The sequence below is a fragment of the Dreissena polymorpha genome, unplaced genomic scaffold (genome assembly GCF_020536995.1).
Source record: "Dreissena polymorpha isolate Duluth1 unplaced genomic scaffold, UMN_Dpol_1.0 chrUn067, whole genome shotgun sequence".
Taxonomy (NCBI): Eukaryota; Metazoa; Mollusca; class Bivalvia; order Myida; family Dreissenidae; genus Dreissena; species Dreissena polymorpha.
Window position 1 is genome coordinate 27,501 of NW_026273381.1, and position 20,000 is coordinate 47,500.

At 34.2% G+C, this 20,000-nt stretch overlaps 2 protein-coding genes across 3 annotated transcripts; both read left to right on the top strand.

Annotated features, from left to right (window-relative positions):
* Positions 1 to 4,390: 4,390 nt before the first annotated feature.
* LOC127863952 (uncharacterized) lies at positions 4,391 to 10,509 on the top strand. Its single transcript, XM_052403629.1, has 5 exons — positions 4,391 to 5,053; positions 5,175 to 5,333; positions 5,567 to 5,645; positions 7,665 to 10,280; positions 10,505 to 10,509. Exons 1-5 carry the CDS (start codon positions 4,574 to 4,576, stop codon positions 10,507 to 10,509), a joined length of 3,339 nt encoding a protein of 1,112 aa, XP_052259589.1. The 5' UTR covers positions 4,391 to 4,573.
* LOC127863953 (uncharacterized) lies at positions 10,216 to 13,777 on the top strand. Of its 2 annotated transcripts, XM_052403631.1 has the most exons (4): positions 10,216 to 10,897; positions 11,291 to 11,683; positions 12,077 to 12,359; positions 12,753 to 13,777. In XM_052403631.1, exons 1-4 carry the CDS (start codon positions 10,571 to 10,573, stop codon positions 13,136 to 13,138), a joined length of 1,389 nt encoding a protein of 462 aa, XP_052259591.1. In that variant the 5' UTR covers positions 10,216 to 10,570; the 3' UTR covers positions 13,139 to 13,777. The 2 variants fall into 2 exon arrangements, with proteins under 2 accessions (XP_052259591.1, XP_052259590.1); XM_052403630.1 differs by having other exon boundaries at positions 10,216 to 11,683.
* The last annotated feature ends 6,223 nt before the right edge of the window (positions 13,778 to 20,000 follow it).

A 20,000-nucleotide genomic window follows, 5' to 3' on the forward strand; every position in this document is an offset into this window, starting at 1 on the left:
AAACCTAAAATAGACCCAACGAATGCGTCAAATAGCTGACAAAGAATTTTAGGCTTCAAATCAAAATCTTGACATTTACAAACAATATATTCAATGCTTTAAGAGCTTTTCCAATTAAATGTTCTTGATTTTTAAAAACAACACCTAAATAATGAATATCATTCACAGTTCCTATAGCATGGTCATTATATGTACACTTTTCATTTGGCAATAATCTGTCTCTTCTTCGAAAGACCAGTATCATTGTCTTATCAGCATTAACTTTCAGTCCCTAGTATACAAATGGTCTTAGTGGTTCTGGATTTCTTCTGGTGATTTACCCACAATGGCCATGCCGTCAGCAAAATAAAATAAAATAAAAAAATTCATCTTATTGTGCAAAAAAAATAAAGATCTTCTACAAAGATAGAAAATAACAAAGAGGGCATAACCTTTCCGTGACGTTATCCAAAAGAAAAGCTAAAGTAATTTGAAAATCAAGATAATGATTTTACACATTACTTAACTTTTTGGTACATATCTAGCACATTTTTTTAATATTTTGCCTTGAAGTGATTTTACAGCAGTTGTTATTATATGTACGGTTATCGGTTCATCAAATTCAGGATATACATTATAAGAAGCATCGCAGTGCATCTAAATATAGATTATGGGAATCTATGTTTTCTTTGTCTAACCACTCCTCATCTCTAATAAGATAATTTTGCTTATCTCTACTAAGATAATTTTCAAAAGAAATCTCATCTTTAAAAATACACTCTTTTGAAAACAAAGGATCAGCTATATCAGGAATACTGTTCGTAAATACAAGTAAACAATACATATTCCTCGATATAATTAATTTTCACAAATGCTAAAACAGTGTATGAATTTTTGTTATATTTTAAAGAAATCTCTACATGAAGCTTGTGATTAACTACGTAAAGTTATCTACTTGAACTTAACCGAAATAAGGAATTAAAAATAACAAAAAGAGAACAATTGAACTTCTGAAGTGTTTAACCAATGTTGGCCACCACTGTTCGTACCGGGGTGGTCTCAATTAAAATGTGATGGTCTTAACGTCTCGATAAATCAACAGTTATAGTGCATTTTGTGAAATTAAGTTCATGTAAGCGGTTCACGTGTTCAAAAATATGTTCACGAGAACAACAGAAACTATCCAAATAGTTCAGTTGTTTATGGTTTGTAATCCTTTGTTATTAGATTAAATTCAAATGTCAAGTTCTCATTAAAAAACTTGTTTAAGATTGCCCAATGTTTGCAGTTTCAATGATTGACGAAACGTTGGACAATGCTCATTCTTCACTCTCTTCACCCTCTGAGCAAGTTCTTTAAAATATAAAAAACTGTTTGTCGTGTTATTTTTGACATATAATTCATGTAAGATTTCATAACAGTGATCGATATATCAATGGAATATGATAATTGGGTTCAGTTACAAACGGTAGTGTTTTCGTTGTGAAAAACAACAAGTGTTGTTCCCCCCATTGCAAAGTTTATACTAAAATGTCTTGCGCAAAATTTCTGTTGGAGATGTTTTTCTACATCAATTTCCCTCAGACCTTCTTTTGCGGACCCTTCTTCACACGAAAGCTCAACATAAGCCGGGCACCAGGCATGATGTATATGCAGGCTCTAATTTTTGGTAGCGCACATGTGTAAAACGTGCCCATCATAAGTTTTTGAGATATCCTTTGCACGTCGTTCGTCGTAAATATGCATCTTTTTGTAACACTTTAGAGGCCAAATGTATTGTCTTGTCGTTATGAAAATTGCTCTTAGCATTTGTCCCAATGTTGTCTCAGCAAAATTTGATCACGTAATGTTAACAAACTCTCTAACTATGTTTAATTAAAGAAAAAGCTTGTAAACCCTCTAGAAGTAATATTTTTACCAATCGTCATGAAACATCGACACACAATTCCCATTGTTATGTCCAATCTTCCTCAAACTAAGTTAGAAAAAATGCCCTCATGATATTTTAGCCCAGATAAAAGACGATTACGGTCCGTTGAGAAATATGTCTGCCATGGGTTGGGTCTGTTTTCCTTATAAAGGTATAGTGTAGCTTTGTTAATACTTTAGAAGGCACATATACGTCCAATCAAAATAACACTTGTCCGCGTTCAGAAATGGTTCCGTTAAGAAACCTGGAGTGAGGAATACAGTTTTTCTTATATGGCTTGATGTTAATTTAGTTTACTCTCATTAAGTCACTTTTTTGTCAAATTTCATAAAACCTTCTCAAAATACTTTTTCTAAATATACTTCAAGGTAGCACTATGTTCATTATGTTAGATGAGCAATGCTTTACGCTCTAAATAAATCAACCGCATTTATTTGAAGACATAACGTTTTGAATAGGTCTTGTCAAGACTTTATTTTAGAATATTTGTACGTGTGGTAGAAAAAACTATTTAAAGTACCAACAATTCACTGTATTTACTTTAAGGTTTGAGAATATATAAGACATTGATAGTTGGCATAATACCTTCAACTGAAGATGCTGCTGCTGTTTTTGTTGTTGTTGTTGTTGTTCATGATGATACTGATGAAGATGAAGAAGAAGAAGATGATGATGCTTATGATGATGTTTATGATGATGCTTATGATGATGATGATGATGATGATGATGATGATGATGATGATGATGATGATGATGATGATGATGATGATGATGCCGATGTTGAGGAAGAGGAGGAAGATAATGATGATTATAGGGATAAGGATGATTTTTCAGAATGGTTTACTTCCTTCGGGTCTCAGGTAAGCGCTTAAGGGCCGATAGCCCTCTTGTTTGAAATTTTCTAATTAAAAGGTATTTCCACGCTAGTATCATAAATTATCATGTGGGATTGGTGAGGGTCTGTGGTTTGCTGACATAATATTGTTTAGAGCCACTACAAAACAAAATGAGCCCTTATCCTGGCGCCACTTTTTTATTTACGATCTCTGTATTGTCTCTTTATGAGGGATCAACTCCTGACAAGAGCGTTGACCGTGTTCTATTCAAGCCCAATAGTGGATAATTTGCTAATCACGGCGCAAAGCGTGATCGGGTTTCTTTGAAATGACCCTCAATGTTATTCTTAGAGCTGTGTGCTGAATTATGTTTAAGACTTAAAGATAGAGCGACATGCGTATTCATAGACTTGTTCACCATAGTCTAGCTTTGGACTTACGAGATACTTGTAGAGAAATAATAGGAGGCTTTACTTTTACTTTTTACACGCGAATATTAGCGTGTCCCTCTCAAGATCGTCACTCTATTTAGGTCTCTATCTTCTATATTGCTGCTAGACAAAGAACGTCTTGATGAATACTACTTGTTGTATCTATTAACATACCCAGACATTTGAACACATCTTTTTTTCCACTTAAATGTACGTCCGAAAAGAACACAAACAGTTTTACAAGAAGACAGCTTTAAACCCATGAGTTGCCCATGTCCACAGCGAGACCAATCCTGTGTGTGTCCGTGTTTACTGTTTTACCAAAGTTGGTCGTTTAAGAACGTATCTTTTAAAGACATAATTATTAATATGGATTTTAAGTGGTTAGAAGGATGTTCAAAGATTTAAAATGATGACCTAGGTTTTGACGTGACTCAATCCAAACTTGGTTTAGCTAATGTTTAAATATACATTCTGATCAAGTTTCTTCAAAAGATTGAGCAAACTTTGGCAACTTGTAATTTAACTGGTAGATTGCGGTCATAATTATTTGCATTTAATGTGAATACGAAGCATGTTCAATCGTCAATTAAAACAGGCTACCTGTGGCATATTTCTTATAAGAATGCAGCGTTGACGTGTAAAGGGAAAACGTTGTAATTTAGTGTCTCATAAATCATCTTGTAAATGTCGAATTCTATACACACATATTTTTTCATTAAAATATGTTTTTACATACTTTCATTAAATCAATATTTCTTTAACTTTAAACTATGACAAATATTGAAAAGTAAAGCGTTAAGAATATCGGCCGATATTAGATCTAAATTTGTTAACACGTGTGCTTTTTACGTTCTTGGCTTTTAAACAAATCCGTTCACGTTTCGCAAAATAAGTGCATTCATTTCCTGCAAAAAGCGCTTAAAGTGATTTTAAAGAAAGAGCGTTTGTATATCGAGTTCACTGTGCAACTGTTTTATTTATTGTATCATTGTAAATATTTGTATGACATTAAATTTCAAATAGTTTTCTCTACACGTCATACGTTTTCGTGATCTAAGGAGCTCGTTGGAGTTTTATACAAGGGGGCATCAGATAAACGTTACCTTTTTATATAAAAAATGGTAGACCAACAGATAATGTGTTCTTCTTTAAAATATGGTATTATGAGTTTATAGCGCAAAACAGTTATATACTATGTATTCTTTTTGCAGACAGCATAACCAAACGTTGCGGACAGTGCTAAGGAATTGTAATGTCCTCAGCCCTAGCAAAGTTATGAATATGAAGAATGTATTTCCAGAATCTCTAAATCGTATATCATAAAAATCGGAAAGAAGATACACTTTGCGTAAACTTTCCCTTATAGTAAACCGGCGCATACATTTATAGTGACAATGGAGCAAAAACTCACGAATAAAGAGGCACAGAACTGGCTTAAATGTATGTTAGCAACATTCACAACCAGGGATGTAATTGCGAAATTAGCCGACGTCGGATTTAAAGCATTTTACACGCATGTGCGAAGTGGTTTGCTCGCACAACAAGGTATACTCGAAACAACGACGTGTAATTTATGTAGTAACCCTTCCAATATGTGCGGTCTGTGCTCAGAAATAGGAAATCAAATTTGGGACAACCATCGTTTTAAAAAAGCGAAATTGAAAGGCCCTTCATGGAGCAATACGGATTCAACAAAATGGTGCATTGACAGTTGGGAGTTGGCAAAATGTTACATGCCTCCCACGGGTTATAAAGATAAGCCAGATGCCGACAGCACAGACTTCAATGGGATTATTGGTGCCATATACAACTGTACCTGGATGCAGTGCTACTTTACTAATGATCTAAGTAAAGATTCTAACATATGTGCAAAGGTATGTGACTTATTTATTTTATTTTCTAAATTGAATACTTGAATTATTATATAAAATGAAGCCAACAATTTGAAACGTACGTGCGTTTGAACTGATAGTGGATACATTTATTGACTTACAGGCACGAGAAGAAGTTAATAAACTACGACACATACAGGACACGAACATAAATGATGGGGATATGATCAGCTTTTTCGATTGCCTTTTAAATCTGCTTAATGATCCTGGACATCTGAACAGTTTTAAGCCGTCAGTGGATGCACGCACATACCTAACACAGGTATTGAAGTTGATTATTGTGATTTTCCTTTAATGCTCCTTTAATGCGGATATCTTAATCTGGCAGTTGAATGGTTGACCATTTGAGGAGACGTATGATAGTTGTGTTGACTCATTATAATATACATAATAGTATATTTACCTTTTTTTATGGAATCATACCCAGGAGAGTGGTCGATCTTTAACAATGCAAATGAAAGTAGCCATTTCAGTGTCAGATACATTTCCTTTCAGCTTCAGCAAGAAACTCTGCCATTGTCCGAAAACGCAGTTAATAGCACAATGAAAAAAATTTACGAGGACCAAAAGGAAGGTTAGAACACTTTTTAATCAAATAGTGTAATTGACGATATATCTCTTATTGAATATGGGCAATACACTGCATGACACAACAATACGGCGAAATGGACACAAATAAAACGAAACCATAGACACGTTTATCTGTTTGAAATAATGTATGTACATTTAAGTCCATTGAGTACAAGGACTGCGCTTCCGAGGAAATGTATACTTTTTAAGGGAATAAGTGTATGACAACACCTTTGTCGCCCTGGCATCTAAGTCAATTTCTTAACTGGATTTCTTGGGGTTAAAACTAAGTCATTAGGTAAAATTAAACAAAATGCTTATTATCGCTCTAGAGGAATCATTTTTGTTCACTCTTCAGGAAATAGTCAAAACAGTTCTCCTTATAAATCCCAGAGAAATTTCAAATCTGATAATGATGATGGAGCTGTTAGTGATGTTTAGTTGATGTTTTTGTTGTTGTTGTTTATCGTGTTGCTGCTGATGATGATGATGATTATTATTATGATGATTATGATTATGGTGATGATGATGACGATGATGACGCCATCACGCCATCATTATCATTATTGTCGCAACCACTACAACAATAATCATCATAATCATCATTATTTAAGTAATTATTTGTCAGGTTAATCGTGAAAAACATCTTCAAAAGGTTCACACAATCATCATCGCAATCATCATCAGTAGTAGCATAATCGTCACCAACTCCTTCTTCTGCATCATCATCGATATCTTTATCAACAAAACGTGAGTTGCGTAAGTGCAAACAAAATAAAATAAAATAAAAAAGAACATAAACGGACATTAAATAGATCACATTTGTCAAACTTTTTATAAATCATTTAACAGATGCGTAAATCGAGAGTTATGATTAAATACGGTGGTCACATAGTTAATCTAATATATACACTATTGAAAAGTCGTATAGTTTGACTTCATGACCATTAATTGATATGTATCGTGGAAATGAATAAAATATTCATACTTTTGGTGTATGACATATATTAAGTTAAGGTTCAATATAATAAATGACAAAGATTTTTTTGGAACACAAACTATGACAGTTAATTTAAAGAAGATAGAGGACATTACATGTTAAATAGATACATGTTTTTACTGTTTTTGATATTGACATCATCATTATTATGCGTCGATAAGTTTGATGAAATGGTAATTTTAAAATATAATATTATATCATTTGAAATAATTACAAATATATAGTTTGAAGGTTGTTTAATATGTTATAACATTCATATATTATTTATCACAAATAATTAAAAGGCAAATTATTGACAATAAATCAGACGTCACTATAGTTCATGAACATGTGATTTCTATTATCTTATTCCGTCTATGATTGAATTATGTTTTTATGTTTTAAGTTTATTTTCATACAAATTAACTGCGAATACGGGATTATTTTTTTTTAATAGATATGTTTACACAGTTATTTTTGCGTTCAAAATGTATTACCGGTGTACGTTTTATACATGTTCAATTAAATGCAGGTTGTTATGAAAATAATCATTTTAACTTCCCTCCAACACCAGCTGGAGATATTTATCACATGCGTTGGACATCATGGTAAATTAAAGAATATGTAATAATGAAATTATCCATAAGTATCGATATGCTGACGAGCACGCTTTATTTTTGCACTGGAATTTAAAATTCTAGTTGTGGAGCGCGAATTGTGGGTTTGTGTTCAATTACCACTCTGAACGTAAAACAATACTTTCACATTGATTTGTTTCCTTTCCCAAAATCAATGTTATAATTATAACGGTTGCTCAATAAATACATATGTCAACAGGGAAAATACTGATTGAAGGTATATAATAATATTATAAATGATATATGCTGTCCCTCTAAGCAATATATGTCTGCGGTTATTTGTGTAACAAAACTTATCAATGAAACCTTGTTAACAAGCTTTTACCAAGGCTACACATATTGTGCTTGTATTAAAAAATTATTGTTTATGACTAATTGTGTTATATCATGATGACTCTATTTTCAGAATTCCGAGAATTGTTAATAGAACACTATAGACAGACGCAGAGTACCGTGTCGGTTTCCCCGATATGTGACGGCCGTGATAAACCCATACATACAGTATTTGTGCGACCGACATTAATTCATGTTGCAATCGAAAACGATGGATCCCGAAGGAAAACGGACAAAGAAGTGCACCATTACAGAGAATTATTTTACAAAGAAAACAAGCTTAATAAACGAGTAATTATACAAGGTGAGCCCGGGATGGGCAAGACTACACTGCTATCTAAGTTCGTGCTTGACTGGTGTGAGGCTGCGTCATCTGAATCTCAGGAGTACAGTGCCAATTTCAGTGATTTGGAAACGTTGCAGGGATTCAAATTTCTTTTCCATTTAAATCTCAGAGATTCACCTAAAACGTTCGAGGTAGTAAAGATGATAAAAACACAACTTATTAACAAAATGTACGCAGATGAAGGTGAACGTACACAGGTGTACAAAATACTGCAGCATATCATGAACACAGAAAAATGTATCCTCTGTATGGACGGGCTAAACGAATGGACTACTAACAACAGTGATCCATTTCCATTAATTGCCACTTGTCATAAGCAATGTGTAGCGTTAATAACAACTCGACCATGGAAAATGGCGGACAAGAGAATCAAGGATTCTGGCATTGACCTTTTGATAGAAATAAGCGGAATTATGGATAAAAATCAGCTAGCGATATTCGTGCTCAAAAGTCTTCAGACAAACAACAGCAAGTCATACGCAGAGTTTATGTTGTATGTTGAAGAAAAAAAGTTACATCAATTTCTAGCGTCTCCATGGCTTTTGACGCTGCTAGTTAGTGTGTGGATAAATAGTCAGCATTTTAGTGGCTCGTTGTGCGAACTTAACTGCATTTTGATTGATAATCTGTTCAGGAAAGCAACGACAGTTGAAGGCATTTTTAGCCATGCACAATTTCGATGCTTGAAGGCAACGAACTTTATTTATCCACACGTCGAAATTTTGAATTCTCTTGCAAAACTTGCATTTGAGTGCACTTTCTCATCGGGAAAATCTCTCGTATTTTCCAAAGAGAAAGTATTTGATAGTTTGTCTCAAGAACTACTGACATTTTCCCTTCAAGCTGGAATCTTATCAGAAAGGTACATTTCTTCAATAAAATCTCAGTTCTCGTTTCTCCACGAGACTGTGCAGGAATTCCTTGCTGCATTTCATATCGCAAAATCAAACGATATCTCAATATCAAGCATTCTTGGATCAATACGACATGTGCTAGAAATCAGTCAGGTATTTGTGTACCTATGCGGACTCAACACTGAAAAGGCTAACACATTTTTAGACTCAGATGTATATGACCTCCAGTGCGACATAAGTCACGGATTGAGTAGTTATGTGAAGAGACTTTATCACAAGAATAAGATATCTGTAGTTCATGATGACAATACAAACTTTTTAAATATTGTCCTTGCGAAGCGTAATAATACTGAAACCAATGATTTCGACTCCAATGCACGTTGTGTTTCTATAGCCATATTATTCCAGAGCATGCTAATTGCGGGTTTTAAAGAGGCTGAAGCCAGCGACCAAAATGTTTCTTATCTAGTGTGTAATGACTTCATATTTCACGAATACCTACATGATTCTGAATTAGGCGACTTGAAGTCCATGTTAATGAACAATACATTGCGGGTACGTTCACTTATTCTACGAAGTAATACACTACAAACGAAAGAAATACTCACAGTACTTCAAATGTCAAAGGCTTGTCTTACGCGCCTAATGATACCTGCACACCACGATTTGTATAGAGCATTTAGTGATTTGAACATAACGGAACTTGTTTTAGAAACATACATCGATGCACCGGTGCTCTCTGACGCTATAAAGTCTCTTTCAATGTTAACTTATTTAAGACTAACAGAATGCAATTTGCAGTACGTATTGTGTGTTCCTGTATCTTTAAAGCACTTGGAATTGTATAAGATTACATGTTCCGCTGTGTATCTGAGCAGGTTGCTTGTGCTATTATCGTCATTAGATCACAGCATACAATTGTTCTTGTGTTATTGCTCCTTGGCCTTTGACAATCACAAAACAAATTCCGCATATGATAGGGCAAATACGGATAAACTCGTAGTGCACAGTGAATTGTTGTCATGTGACATGTCTCGTATTGACCTGCTCGTTATAAATGGAAGTAGGGACCTGTATGAACTTTTGCGCGGCACAAGTATAGGAATACTTGCACTCAGCACGACTGACGATGTTTCTTTAGCCGCTGATATTCTTCCCACACTCAGCAAGTTAGAAACACTACACATAAGGGGGACGTTTAAGGATAGAGGTTGTGTTCAGCTTCCTCCCACGTTAAAAGAGCTAGAACTTTGTGAAGTAAAATGTTCAACTGAATGGTTTGGCAGCTTGTTAATCAAGCTTGCTTCATTACACCATCAGGTTAAATGTTATTTGTTTTTTGCTGCCGTGAACAATAGATACACAGAAGATGGACTAGTCGTAAGTATGTCCGATGAGCACAGTGAATTGTTGTCATGTGACATGTCTCGTATTGACCTGCTCGTTATAAATGGAAGTAGGGACCTGTATGAACTTTTGCGCGGCACAAGTATAGGAATACTTGCACTCAAAACGACTGACGATGTTTCTTTAGCCGCTGATATTCTTCCCACACTCAGCAAGTTAGAAACACTAAATATATGGGGTACGTTTAAGGATAGAGGTTGTGTACAGCTTCCTCCCACGTTAAAACTGCTATACCTTCGTGAAGTAAAATGTTCAACTGAATGGTTTGGCAGCTTGTTAATCAAGCTTGCTTCATTACACCATCAGGTTAAATGTTATTTGTTTGATGCTGCCGTGAACAATAGATACACAGAAGATGGACTAGTCGTAAGTATGTCCGATGTGCACAGTGAATTGTTGTCATGTGACATGTCTCGTATTAAACTGATCGTTGAAAATGGTAATAGGGACCTGTATGAACTTTTGCGCGGCACAAGTATAGAAATACTTGAACTCACAACGACTGACGATGTTTCTTTAGCCGCTGATATTCTTCCCACACTCAGCAAGTTAGAAACACTAAATATATGTGGTACGTTTAAGGATAGAGGTTGTGTACAGTTTCCTCCCATGTTAAAACGGCTAAACCTGTGTGAAGTAAAATGTTCAACTGAATGGTTTGGCAGCTTGTTAATCAAGCTTGCTTCATTACACCATCAGGTTCAATGTACTTTGTTTGATACTGCCGTGAACAATAGATACGCAGAAGATGGACTAGACGTAAGTATGTCAGATGTGCAAAGTGAATTGTTTACATGTGACATGTCTCGTATTAAACTGATCGTTATAAATGGAAGTAGGGACCTGTATGAACTTTTGCGCGGCACAAGTATAGGAATACTTGCACTCAAAACGACTGACGATGTTTCTTTAGCCGCTGATATTCTTCCCACACTCAGCAAGTTAGAAACACTACACATAAGGGGTACGTTTAAGGATAGAGGTTGTGTACAGCTTCCTCCCACGTTAAAACTGCTATACCTTCGTGAAGTAAAATGTTCAACTGAATGGTTTGGCAGCTTGTTAATCAAGCTTGCTTCATTACACCATCAGGTTAAATGTTATTTGTTTGATGCTGCCGTGAACAATAGATACACAGAAGATGGACTAGTCGTAAGTATGTCCGATGTGCACAGTGAATTGTTGTCATGTGACATGTCTCGTATTAAACTGATCGTTGAAAATGGTAATAGGGACCTGTATGAACTTTTGCGCGGCACAAGTATAGAAATACTTGAACTCACAACGACTGACGATGTTTCTTTAGCCGCTGATATTCTTCCCACACTCAGCAAGTTAGAAACACTAAATATATGTGGTACGTTTAAGGATAGAGGTTGTGTACAGTTTCCTCCCATGTTAAAACGGCTAAACCTTTGTGAAGTAAAATGTTCAACTGAATGGTTTGGCAGCTTGTTAATCAAGCTTGCTTCATTACACCATCAGGTTCAATGTTATTTGCTTGATACTGCCGTGAACAATAGATACGCAGAAGATGGACTAGACGTAAGTATGTCAGATGTGCACAGTGAATTGTTGTCATGTGACATGTCTCGTATTACACTGTTCGTTAAAAATGGTAATAGGGACCTGTATGAACTTTTGCGCGGTACAAGTATACGAATACTTTCACTCGGAACGGCTGACGATGTTTCTTTAGCCGCTGATATTCTTCCCACACTCAGCAAGTTAGAAACACTACATATATGGGGTACGTTTAAGGATAGAGGTTGTGTACAGCTTCCTCCCACGTTAAAACGGCTAGAACTTTATGAAGTAAAATGTTCAACTGAATGGTTTGGCAGAATGTTAATCAAGCTTGCTTCATTACACCATCAGGTTCGATGTTATTTGCTTGATGCTGACGTGAACAATAGATACACAGAGGATGGACTAGTCGTAAGTATGTCCGATGTGCACAGTGAATTGTTGTCATGTGACATGTCTCGTATTGACCTGCTCGTTAGAAATGGAAGTAGGGACCTGTATGAACTTTTGCGCGGCACAAGTATAGGAATACTTTCATTCGAAACGACTGACGATGTTTCTTTAGCCGCTGATATTCTTCCCACACTCAGCAAGTTAGAAACACTACATATAAGGTGGACGTTTAAGGATAGAGGTTGTGTACAGCTTCCTCCAGCATTAAAACTGCTAAACCTTTATAAAGTAAAATGTTCAACTGAATGGTTTGGCAGCTTGTTAATCAAGATTGCTTCATTACACCATCAGTTTCAATGTTATTTGTTTGATAGTGCCGTGAACAATAGATACACAGAAGATGGACTAGACGTGAGTTTGTCAGATGTGCAAAGTGTATTGTTGTCATGTAACATGTCTCTTATTGACCTGTCCGTTAGAAATGGTAGTAGGGACTTGTTTGGACTTTTGCGCGGTACAAGTATAGGACTACTTTCACTCAGAACGACTGACGATGTTTCTTTAGCCGCTGATATTCTTCCCACACTCAGCAAGTTAGAAACACTCCGTATAAGGGGTACGTTTATGGATAGAGGTTGTGTACAGCTTCCTCCCACGTTAAAACGGCTAACCCTTTCTAAAGTAAAATGTTCAACTGAATGGTTTGGCAGCTTGTTAATCAAGCTTGCTTCATTACAGCATCGGGTTCAATGTTTTTTGTTTGATGCTGTCGTGAACAATAGATACGCAGAAGATGGACTAGACGTAAGTATGTCAGATGTGCAAAGTGAATTGTTTACATGTGACATGTCTCGTATTTACCTGTTCGTTGAAAATGGTAATACGGACCTGTATGGACTTTTGCGCGGTACAAGTATAGGAAACATAACAATCAACACAACAGACGATATTGCATTAGCTGCTGATGTTCTCCCCACTCAAACTAAGTTAGAGTCAAAGGGCTGCTGCGCTATTGTGTAAAAAGGGAGCATTGTAGCACCTGTTAAAAATCAGAGTGCGACCACAGTGTTTTGAAGTAGTACAATATGTATAGTGAAACAAAACGCACGTTGGTTTTGCCTAGTACATCCTAATTGCGTGAGTTGAATTACGCATCATTATCATAATCGTCACATTAATCATCATCGATGTTGCCATAATTCAACATTGCTATCATCACCATCAGTAAAATCCCATCATCTTCCTTGTAATAAATATCAAGTTTACCAACCTAATATATTTACCGTCATCATCATCACTGTCATAATACATATCGGCACCATATTATCACTATTGCAATCATCTGTCAATACCTATTCGTTTTAATATGGACTTACCAGCAATACACGTGTCATGTACCTTAACTATTGCTTTAAAATGTGGTTGAGAGCTAACTGCGTTCCAAAAATAACGTACTTTTGAGTTAAACCAGAGCGGGTAATCACGTGATTATCAAGATGGCGACGTCCATTCCGAGGCCTGTATATTTCGCCGTTTTATACCCTTTAATAACTTTGTATTATTTTTTAAATTCCGACCAGTTTCCAGCTATATTAGCAAGACAGTTACTGGCGTTTATTTCATAGTAATATTCGCTCTATATCTTGAATTTACTCGGTGCGAAATTTCTTAGCGAGATGACCTAATTAGGGCTCCACTAAGAAAATTTGCGGGGAGTAAAGTCGAGATACAAAGCGAATTTAAATACGAAATAAACGCTAAGCACTTTGTTTTACTGATATGGCTGGAAAGTGAGCGTCGTTTAAAAACAAGAGTAATAAAGAGCATTAAACGACGAAAAATAACTGTCTCGGCGTGGACGTCGCCATCTTGACTACCACGTGATTACCCTCTCTGTAAACACAAATTATAGTTTGACACCAAAGTATTATGCAATATGACGATGTTAGTAATTGTGTGTTGTTTTTCTTTCCAAAATAACACCACTAATAAACATTAAACGCTATACTTTTGGTGCAGTGTTGATTCAATAAATGTCTGTTTCGTTAATTAATGTGCTCATTTTAATAGTTTTCGTGTTGTTGTTTATTTGTAACTGTTGCAAGGTGAACAGAGTATGCTGTATCAGTGCGTTGGTAACAGCAACGAAGAAGACAAACTTGCAAATGCAAAGTTTATACTTTATATATGTATGTCGTGTATAGAGTGGAATTAATAAAAAAGCAACGTTTTCAAATTGTGTGTTAATAATTTGTCAAGTTTATACAATGTTGCTAGCAATTGATCAGGCCGGAAAAGTTGCTGAATTTGTTTGCAGTACAATGGCTCGATTATTGATAAAAAGGCTATTTTTACACAGAGAGAAAAATTTCGACTTGACTGTTAGTTCTAAGTATATTTCCCTTGTACGTTTATGTTTCCGCGTACCGTGTTTAAATTAACATTAAGTTAAGAGTTTGTATATGTAAATGTATTATTACAATGGATGGTATGTAAATGCTTATATTGATTTTAGGATACTACTTGCATAATACAATTGATATGCTGCTTGTGTGGCCGAAGTGTTCCTTCGTTGTTTTTAGAAGACATCGCAAAGAACGATGTTAATAACTTTTACTATGATAAAAACCGAAGCTATTCTATGCGTGTAGAAATTGCTTGTAAAACGTGAGTGTTTTTATTAATCTTTGAATAGTCTGCTCATGTTCCTTATTAATCTTTAAGATTAGTACAGACAGTTCGCTGATAATGAGCTTTACGCGCTATGAACAGTAAGAGCGGGTTATAGCTGACCGGATGTTGATTTTAAATGGTCTGTGATAGTCTCATTTTCGACATATTTGTATAACCAATACCACACTATGATCACTAATTCGTTATGCGTTTCAGAGTAAAACTGAGTAGAGCAATATATTCAGTATTTCTTTTATTATCAGACTAGCAGAATAATTCGTTGACAAATAATTACTAAATGCTGTTGAGCATATCTTCCTTTCTATATAACAATTCTGAGTCACAATGTTAGAATTCCTATCAGTTCGTCGAAATCTTTTTGAGATAGGCCTGATCATCTTCCTCATGTTTTTTTTCAAGAAACCTACTGTGCAGTTTATTTTTAAAAGAAATCTGTTTCGCAGTAAATAATTAAAAATGTTTGCACTTTGAAGTATATACTGCAATAGATAGCGGACATTTTTACGAAATAACCAGGCAATTATTCTTATTTGACTATAAATACATGACTGTTAACTAAAAATAATTACTGGTTAAGAAACATTGGTTGTTGGTTTTTGATAATCAATTTCATTATTTCTGTTAAAAAATGAGATATGTTTTGTTTAGTTTATGGTTATACTAATTAAGTCCATTTGATTTGCCTTGGTTGACGCTTTTTACAAATTGAACTATTTATATAAATAATAGAAAACGTTTGTTTAGTAAATATTTGAGACACTCTCTGTTTGTATGAATAATGTTTAACTTTTGCACTTTAACGCTTAGTTTCGTATTAACGTTATGAATTTAAGGAACATTCTTTTTATACATATTAATTGTTATCAGTTTTATTGAATCACACTGTAGATCTGTAAATGTTCAATCGGTTTATTTGTAAACTTAACTTAGTAACAAACAAACAATTTTTATTGTCGATTATTTTTATTTTTTAGTTTTAATTGCCACTGACATGTCAATATAAGTGTTATGTATTTATGTGATAGTGTAAAAACTAAGTGGTATATTCAACTCCAACTGTAAATTTTTGGTTTTGTTAAGAGAACTAAACTTTTAAGTGTTCCTATTCATTACTAAATGTTTAAAAACATGTATGCGTATTGAGCAGACACAACCACAACAAAATGGTAAGAGTAAATGTATTGTTTATTACTTGGTTTGAGGGAACGCTCATTTTTAAAGGCAAGTGTGTTTAACTATTTTTATATGTGTACTCTAATAAAATGTAAAACAATGGAAGTTACCCGTTAAATGTGTGATCCGTAGTGTCCGTAAATATTGGGGATCATTCAATGCAAAAAATGTACATGATTATACGTATCTTGATTCTTAATCATTTCAATATATATTTATAAACAATGTATGCAAGAAAGTGTTATTATCGTTTCATTATTTGGCATTTCGATCAAATAACAATATTTGAAAGAAAAATCCGGCACATGAATGATTGTTGCGAGGTATGACACGGATTGAAGGAATGTGTTCATTTATGAAAATCGCTGAATACGTTTAGAACTTAGGAAATATGAACTATGAAATGTAAAATAAATGCTAAGTGAACTATTTCCAACATGAAAACATTATCTTTTTAATCATTTAAAATTTAGATGTATACCTATTTTCATTAAACCAAATATGGTGATGGGATTTTTACAGCAGTTCTAAATGGTTATGAACCCGTTGAATGAACAAATGTTTTAATACAAGTTTTGCAAACCCGTGTTAAACATTAAAGATACATGTCAATGACTCAAGTTAGACAATAATCTAATTATACTGTGCATGTTATAATCGTGATATTTCTACACTAACATAGTAAATGTTGACTAATGTAAGATTATATTTAATGTATGTATTTTATTAAGACTGTTTAAATTGAATCTTGGTGGGCATGTTTAGTAACAATATACATGTATGTACCATTGTTCGAAATGCATACATTTAATATATGTTAAGTACATGCTAATATTGTTGTTTTTCGACTTAATATTTGATAGTCTGTTTCATTTAAGTGCTTATTAAAGCTCATAGGTAAAACATATATGCATACACATGTTTAAAATTGGTATGCCACGTGTTTTGTCCAAATGTTTTGTATTTTAACTACGCTATTTATCGAGTTGACGTGAATGTATTCAGTTCGCGAATGTTGGCCCTAATGTCCTCGTTAAAGTACCTAAATATTTCCAGCATTTTGCTTTTGAAAATTGTCATGCTTTGTAGTAATGACATACACATTTTATATTTTTGTATTGTAGAGCCTGAGGATACTCGTCCGAGTAATAGCTTCACTTATCGTGATTATACCTGTTATGTTATTCCACACTTGTTTAAGAAATCCCGAACGCTTATGTATATGATCTGTAAGTGTAATGCAATAGTTCAATCTTGCAGTTTGTTACACAGAACGCAAAACATTTATTCTATAGACCAATTTGATACACAGTTTCCTGGTTCATGAGATGTCATAAGGTTAATTTATACGTTCTGTCTTACTAAACGTTGTCCACACTGATCAAAGCAATAACGATGTAAACGTAAACACTGTGTATATGACATTGTGTAGCAATGTGTATATGACATTCTGAATTACTGTGTATACGACATTGTTTAGCACTGTGCATATGACATTGTGTAGCACTGTGTATATGACATTGTGTAGCACTGTGTATATGACTATTGTGAATTACTTTGTATATGCCATTGTGAATTACTGTGTGTATTACATTGTGAATAACTGTGTATATGACATTTTGAATCACTGTGTATATGACATTATATAGCACTGTGTATATGACAATGTGAATTTCTGTGTATATGACATTGTGAATTACTGTGTATATGACATTGTGTAGCATTGTGTATATGAAATTGTGTAGAACTGTGTATATGACATTGTGAATTACTGGGTATATGACATTGTGAATAACTGTGTATATGACATTGCGTAGCACTGTGTATATGCCATTGTGAAGCACTGTGTATATGACATTGTGAATTACTGTGTATATGAAATTGTGTAGCACTGAGTATATGACATTGTGTAGCAATGTGTATATGACATTTTGAATTACTGTGTATATGACATTGTAAAATACTGTGTATATGACATTGTGTAGCACTGTGTATATGACCTTGTAAAGCACTGTGTATATGAGAATGTGAATTACTCTGTATAAAACATTGTGTAGCACTGTGTATATGACATTGTGAATTACTGTGTATATGACATTGTGTAACACTGTGGATATGACATTGTGTAGCACTGTGTATATGACATTGTGAATTACTGTGTATATGACATAGTGGAGCACTGTGTGTATGACATTGTGTAACACTGTGTATATGACATTGTGTAACACTGTGCTTATGACATTGTGTAGGACTGTGTATATCACATTGTGAATTACTCTGTTTATGACATTGTGTAGCAATGCGCATGTGGCATTGTGTAGCAATTTGTATATGACATTGTGTAGCACAGTGCATATGACTTTGTAAAACAATGTGTATATTACATTGTGTAGCACTGTGTATATGACAATGTGTGGCACTGTGTATATGACATTGCAAATTACTGTGTATATGACATTGTGTAACACTGTATATATGACACTGTGTATGTGACATTGTGTAACACTGTGTTTTTGACATTGTGTAACACTGTGTTATTGACATTGCGTAGCACAGTGTATATGACATTGTGTAGCACTGTATGTGACATTGTGAAATACTGTGTATATGACATTGTGTAGCACTTTGTATGTGACATTGTGTAGCAATGTGTATATGACATTGTGTAACACTGTGTGTATAACATTGTGTAACACTGTGTATATGACATTGTGCAGGTTTGCTTTCAGTTCAAAATTATGCCTCCAGAATATGATTATTTCTTGTGTTGCTAATAGAAATGTTGAAACTGATTTGAATTTTCTTTCTCATTCCTACAAAAATGTGCTTTATGCAAATACTTTACTGGAAAAAAAGTTTAGCATATATGTTTTACATAACGTGTTTGTGAAAGTGCGCGACGTGCTATTGATGTTAATATATATATCCCATTCACAAACCATGATTTAGTAAATGCTTTAATCATTACCAACCGTGCTCAGTGTGTGTATGGCCATACAATCTCGAACATGTTGTTTTGAACATTATAGTTCTCTTGTAAGATAACGATGTTGACAAGAGTCACAAGACACAAACTTATTTTCAGACAATGCAATAATCAGATATTCACAAAAATGCATGCTAACATATACATAATTATGCGTCTTAAGTAATGAACAACGCATAAATACAACCGATGCAAAATAGATTTGTTCAAAGGACTTTATTTTAAGGAACCATAGTTTTCAGAAATTCTCCAACTTAACATTTCCATGATTATGTTGTCATTACTCGGGTGAGTGCTTGTTGAACGATCGCCCTCTTGTTATTTAATAATTTAGTGAATCCAAGTGTACTTCAAATTATTAATAAAATAAATGAAAAGTATGTCTGTGTTTGTTCATGTTTTCTTTTACCAAACAATAGTCCAAGTCGTTTGTAAGGTTTTTATCGCACCGCACGAAACTGAAAATCGGGTCGTTTTTTCTCCTCAAAGTTATGTCGTTTTGAGTGTTTCGTAATTTTGATTTTTTGAGCTTGACACTGCATTCATGTTTTGTGATAATGACATTTCAATAAAGAAAAATGTACATACAAAATCGGAGTACACAATATACAATTTTTACCCATTTGATGAAATGTGTTTATCAGAATATAAGATCTGACACTGACGTTAATAGAATGAGTAATGCTCCCGATGAAAATGATATATCCGAATATATTTTAGTTTCACTTATCAGAACGGATTATGAACTGAATATTAAATACAGCACACATGTAAACAATATTATCTTGCATAAACATTTATTATCTGCGTATACATGGACAGTAACGCAAGGTTGAATATTTTATTTATCAATGAAACCGTATCGGACCGTTATTAACCTACTTCTACACAAACTGCTTTGAAACCAATATTTATTTAATAGTATTAATGCGCATTTAAAAATAAATAAATAAACTAATCAAACACATTCTTTTTAATTAGCATATCTTTACATCAAAGAATCCATTTCAAACTATAATGAAGTGTTAT

What these genes read in the sequence shown, in the direction of transcription:
- LOC127863952 (XM_052403629.1), top strand. Translation starts at nt 4,574, where the DNA reads ATGGAGCAAAAACTCACGAATAAAGAGGCACAGAACTGGCTTAAATGT. An exon ending in ATTCTAACATATGTGCAAAG is followed by an intron (nt 5,054 to 5,174) that starts GTATGTGACTTA and finishes ATTGACTTACAG; the next exon opens with GCACGAGAAGAAGTTAATAA. An exon ending in CACGCACATACCTAACACAG is followed by an intron (nt 5,334 to 5,566) that starts GTATTGAAGTTG and finishes ATTTCCTTTCAG; the next exon opens with CTTCAGCAAGAAACTCTGCC.
- LOC127863953 (XM_052403630.1), top strand. Translation starts at nt 10,571, where the DNA reads ATGTCCGATGTGCACAGTGAATTGTTGTCATGTGACATGTCTCGTATT. An exon ending in TTGCTTCATTACACCATCAG is followed by an intron (nt 11,684 to 12,076) that starts GTTCAATGTTAT and finishes TTACACCATCAG; the next exon opens with GTTCGATGTTATTTGCTTGA. An exon ending in GTGGACGTTTAAGGATAGAG is followed by an intron (nt 12,360 to 12,752) that starts GTTGTGTACAGC and finishes TTATGGATAGAG; the next exon opens with GTTGTGTACAGCTTCCTCCC.